We start from the raw sequence: 5,949 nt of genomic DNA, 5'->3' as shown, positions 1-5,949 counted from the left end.
TATATATATATATATAATTTATGAAACTATCTCACTACAGCTATGCAGTTACATTATATGAAAACTAAAGCCTGCAGTGCAAGTTTGCAATGTTTGTTTTCCTGCTAGATTACTAGCGTTTTAGTAAATTATTATAATTCCACACAGAACGTAGTATTTCTAGTAATTTACTAAAACGCAATCCAACAAGAAAACAAGCATTGCAAACTTAACTCACTATAACTATGCAGCTATATTATGTATGAAAACTAACTTCACCGGGATGCAATTTTCTATATGATTAGTGCGGAGTTCTTTTTAGGTATTTTCATAAAACCTTTCCATGTAGAAATGTTAAAATGAGATTTCAGCGCTAAAACACCGCTGCCTTAACCAGAATGTCTTTGTATTACAGGCGAGCGACCAGAAGCGATGCAGACGGGGACCGCGGGGCCGATATTGTCCTCGAGTTGTCTATTGGTATCCCTCATCATTTTGTACATATCCTCGGTGTAAACGAAAATGAAAACAGCGTCAACGGCCGAAGTGGTACGTTCTCTCTGTCTACGCGAACGCGTTTTCACGTGCGTCCAGCAGACGTGATCGCGGGACAATCGCAATTTATACGGGACATAAAAAGATTTCGTGAATGGACTGAGATAGAGTGTGTTCAGTTGGCGCATTGCGTATAATTCACGATGCTTTTACCAGAGAAGGAAAAACTGCCAATCAAGGAAAAAATAGCGAATTCCTCTTGTACGTAGCAGCCCTCGGTTAATTGATTATTACTCCTTACAAAAGGCATCGTGAATTATAATTTATTAGCGAATACGCCAGATTATGTGGTGCGTATTATATAACCAGAAAGTGCAAGACACATGACGTTCACGAATACATGCTCCTATAAATCTGATCCTCCTGTTCCCTGACATTGAATGGGACGATGGTATTGAGTTGTTGCTCATCAATTCTATTAAGAAAATGAAGAACACTTATTTTGTTCGTCACTGATTATTAATCTCGCGCTGATCTGCATCGGAATTTAAGACGAAAAACTTGATAATGCGCGTACTTTCGACCGCGATGAAATCGCACACGTTCCCGACGCGAACGCAATCGCGTTCGGTGAAGGAGAGTTGTATTTTTCGGTAAGGAAGGTACTTAATTAAGCAAACGTCGATGCTAATGCCGGAAACGCGGGTGCTTCGCGGTAGATCTGGTGCACGAAATCCGCCCTTCTTCGCCCACAAATGGAGAAGACCGTCACCGAGAGGTCGCGGGTCTCCCCTTTTCATCCCCCCACGATAATCCAGGTAATCCGCATCACGAGAAACCGATTTACGAGAAGCGTTAAGGCGAGGAGCGATTGCCTTACGGTTTACGCTTTACGAGCAGTCGAATCATGGGAATGCAAGCTACGTGGATGGGATTCAATGGAAAATAAAACGTGACTGGAGTGCTCGATCCGGCAATTTTCCGTATTTCATAAAATTGCCAGCGTGATAATCGGCTGCGCGCTACTCACATACTCTCCGAGATGCTATCTTCAATCCTGGCGACGTTTCTCGCGATAAATTTCACCGCGATTTGCCGAGTTGGCAACTCGGACTCGTTCTCTCTCTCTCCGTGATTAGTTTTATATTGCGTTTGGAAATACCTCGAATTTTGACACTTCTCCGAAATCGTGTATTTCAATGTTATAAATTGCATAACCATTTTATAGGATTTTGTACTGTAGATTTGTGTGTGATTTGAGAATTGATCGGTTTTATAATTCTTTTTTATAATATTCCGCTTTATATCCGCAAATTCTTACATTCTGATTTCTCTTCTTTTCTAATAGCGCTGTATGATTTCACAGATTTATGTATCAAATAATTGAATAAGTGTTTTACTTTTTGTTCTCTATATAATATTTTGGACATATGCTGTTTATCCAATTTAAATTATGGTTTAAAGCAGGCCTATCCAGTTTGAGCTCCGGATTCAGTGTGAATAAGATTTCAGGGACCCTAAAGTGTTGATAAGCGTCACTCAGATACAATCAACACTTTACAGTCTCCGAAATCTTAATCACACTGAATTTTTTTGCGTCAATGGCTTTGCGTTTTAGTTCAAATTAGACAGGCCTGGTTTAAAGTCTTTCACTTCTTCTTACCATGTTTTATTATCGTATTATATTTTAATTTACTTTTTACCAAATTGGTGAAGCGTAAATAAAATCGAAATATTTTCGTGTTTTTTCAAAGAATTTAATTTATTAATTATTTCGTAACATTTACTATTGTTCATTTTTGGCTATTATCCTTTTTATTTTTTTTTTGTTTTTTGTCAAAAACAAAATACTTTAACATTTATTCAAAAAATATATATTTATCGTCACTAAATTAAAAAATTTTAAATTAAACTGGAAGTATTATTTATTTTTACTATAGCATTTTTTCATAACAAAATGTTAAAATTGATATTAATGACTTTACGTAAATTTTGACGTATACAAGATCGAACGAAATATTGATTTTATGTTGTTCGCTTTGTAAATACGTAGTCACTCTCAAATCAATTATATCAATTATAATTATTGATCGGATACACGCATTAGATAGTACTAAGCAATTAATTTGCAGTTATAACGTAAATGTTATATTAAATACATTTCTATATATAGAAATTTCAGAAAATATTCAGTTTAAATTGATATATCAAAGTATGAGTTTTAAGACAGAATGCATTCACATATCGTGAAAAATGCATCAAAATTTGTGTTCATTCGATTCATGATTGAATTATAACGGCATCGAAATTCAATAATTGAATGCAATCAGCATAAACTAATTGTAAGCTTAAGTAGTCTATTGTTACGCACTTGGATTATGGCCTAATTTTCTATCGTTCACGATTAGCCGTTAATTAACGCAGTGTTCAACAGTATAGAGGTAAATTATCGAAATACATTCTAAAACGGAATTTCCTGTTGAAAACATAAAATTAATCGATGTTAATGATTTAATATGTAAACAATACGAAACACGAAAGACATAATTTTTGCCAGTTTCTACTAAACAAATACAAGAAACATAAATTAAAATTTTTTTTATTTTTAAGCACTATTTTAAGCATTTAAGATACAGCTTAGATTAATGAGGCTTTTTTACTACTTAACTTAGTCATGTATTCATACGATCTTATGACACTGTTTATTTTATATGTCTTTAACAAATATGTTTTCTTACATATATTATTATTGTGACAAATATCACCACCAGTGATCGAATTGGTTAAGACATTCGTCACGGAATATAAGGAAACCGAAATTTGCAATCTTAGTTGAAGTAATATTTTTCGCAATAATTATTTACAGCTTTTTATGATATTTATCGATGTCACATATAATTTTTTGCAACTTTTTAAGATACTTATTAACACCAATAAATCACTTGCCAATTTAATATGTGATATTACTATCCCAGTTCAATTTAGTTACGTTTCAAGACTGAAAATAATTTCGGTAGTTTGCAGAATTGATTATGTACATAAATTTATATCAAAATATTATTTAAATAAGATTCAAACCGATAAAGCTTTTTCATTACTTAGTCACATTTAAAATATTGGATAAATTTATTAACAGGATATCTATTGTCTTGCTTCCTTACAATATAAATTTTATATATTTTTATTAATAAATATAAAAAATGTTTTATGAAAAAAAAAACACGTATAGAAGAAATATTTTAAGAATATTTATTTGATATGTGTATAATGTACACATATTGTGTGCATAAAAAAAAAATCAAATTTAGATGTTAGGAATTACATATATTTATCGTATTGTTATCTGATTGTTTCAGTGCAACTAATATACAAAAAATAATTAGACGTGATGATTGACGTGACGCGTGATTATACACCAATGCAGAGTGATTATGAAAAAGAGGTAATAATGCTCGTAGCAAACGCGCGTGTAAAAGTTAATTTTACAATTGCAAATAAATACGAATAAAATGGTTGGATGATTGAATCGGAGCTCACGGCAATTTAATACAATAATCGCCAGTGATTATTGCGAACCGCGCATAAATAATCATTCTGTCAATATAAATGAGCGCTTTAAATTTTGACCATTGATTAGACCAGAAGAATCATATACATTACACAATTATTTTTCTCGATGTATTTTTACTTTCAATTCACAATCAGTTCTGCCTATTAGTTTCGTATTCAATAATTGCCACATTGTATTTTGTATCTAGGAACAAAACAAAACAATACACGAAATGCGCACATACATATATACATATATATTAAAAAGTTTGTTAGAAGAACGCAATTCCACTACCATTATTTACTTTTTTAATTTGTGCTAGATGCAATAATTAAATGCTGCTTGCATAATGATATTTCATTAATACGTTGTTATTCTTGTAATAGCTATCTTATTACGTAACATTCTTGATGATTCGGGCTGGATTACCAAGGAGATCGCAAAAAATGATATCTTTTTATATTTCGACTTTAATTACACGCTTAAGCAACACTGCGTAAATTGTTGCTTTAATTAAATTCACAGAGGGAAGATTATACGAGAGATTCACGAGATCAGCGCACGGAAACGGAGCAATGGTATCAATGTAACGGTATCGGCGGTAGTTTTCACGTATTGTTTCGTTTACTAGAGAGTGGTTGATCAAACGTCGAGCACTCCTGTCGTCATTTGTCCTATCTAACGATTATATCGTTGAACTAACGGTAGAATCGAGATAGTGATACGGACAAACAGAGCGCGATAGGCAGAGACAGAAAGACGGACGCACGGAGAGAGATTTCACTGTGAGCAAAATATAGACCACACACAGATACACACACAAATACACATATGGACACAAATCAACATGACGCGCGTGTTAACGCGTTTGTTGGACACATGTTGAATTCACTGATCTGTGAAATACAAACACACCGACGACATCTCAGGCACACGCTTCCTATGCAGCTACATACGGATTACGTCTAATGACGATCTTAATCAACGACGAATACATCGGTTCAACCTGTTTCGCCCGTTCAAAAGCGAGCGCCCGCGATCGCGACGTAATCGGCGTTAGCATTGGCGCGTACCAAACGCGAATTTGTACATAATGTCTGTATCATAATTTGCGCGATGTTACACTCACATGCCTTGCGCCTTTCCGCATGGAGGAACTTTAATGCTCGAGCCGATATCTCGTCTTCTCGCTCTTTTTGATGCATTCGCGAGGAATATGATGTGGAAGAATCATAGATCCAAATTCATAACGAGAGAGAGAGAGAGAGAGAGAGAGAGAGAGAGAGAGAGAGAATTTCACTTTCTATTTGTGTGTGTTTCGATGTGATATCCTGCCAGATAGCACTGACCAGCGACGATTGGCCTCCCTTCCTGATCGGAAAAAGCTTCGCTTCCCGCGGAAAATGCATTTTCTACCAATTTATTTTAGTTTAAGTTTTAGTTTTAGCGTAGATTGTTTTTTCGTTATAAAACGGTTCGTACAAACGTACATATTTATTATTTTGAAATGTGACTTTTAGATACAACAGAACTTTTTTTGCAAAATGTGATTTGGTATTGACAACAACATGTCACAGTTGTCAGAAATAAATTTTATTCTCTTTAAAATATATTGCTAAAAAAAGTTTAAAAGATATGTATTCTTTTTTTATATGTATTCTTTTTTATATCATTATTGAGAATTAATTGATAAGACAATCATTTGAAAGTAATATATTTTAGTATTAATTCTAAGAGAATATTATCGAAAAACCAAAATGTGTAACAAAAAATAAATTTTGTAGATATTTTTTAAGATTTTTAATGCAAGCATTATAAGCATTTGTATTTTGATTTTCATATATAGTTTAATTTTTTTATAAAAATGTGTTTCCAGATCTTATCTTGTCATCAATTATTTTATTATTGTTATGAAATTTAAGTTT

General features: G+C 33.3%; 1 protein-coding gene across 1 annotated transcript in view; it reads left to right on the top strand.

Moving 5' to 3' along the window:
• LOC108689014 (cell adhesion molecule 2-like) overlaps positions 1-603 on the top strand; it is a 41,029-nt gene extending 40,426 nt beyond the window's left edge. The window contains exon 5 of the mRNA XM_018195603.1: positions 395-603. Within this exon, the coding sequence (XP_018051092.1) occupies positions 395-495 (101 nt within the window). The 3' untranslated portion in view covers positions 496-603. The remainder of the gene's footprint in view (positions 1-394) is intronic.
• The last annotated feature ends 5,346 nt before the right edge of the window (positions 604-5,949 follow it).

Source organism: Atta colombica, unplaced genomic scaffold (assembly GCF_001594045.1).
Source record: "Atta colombica isolate Treedump-2 unplaced genomic scaffold, Acol1.0 scaffold252, whole genome shotgun sequence".
Lineage (NCBI taxonomy): Eukaryota > Metazoa > Arthropoda > Insecta > Hymenoptera > Formicidae > Atta > Atta colombica.
The sequence above is the reverse complement of the archived record's forward strand: the minus strand, read 5'-3'. Positions and strand labels throughout refer to the sequence as shown.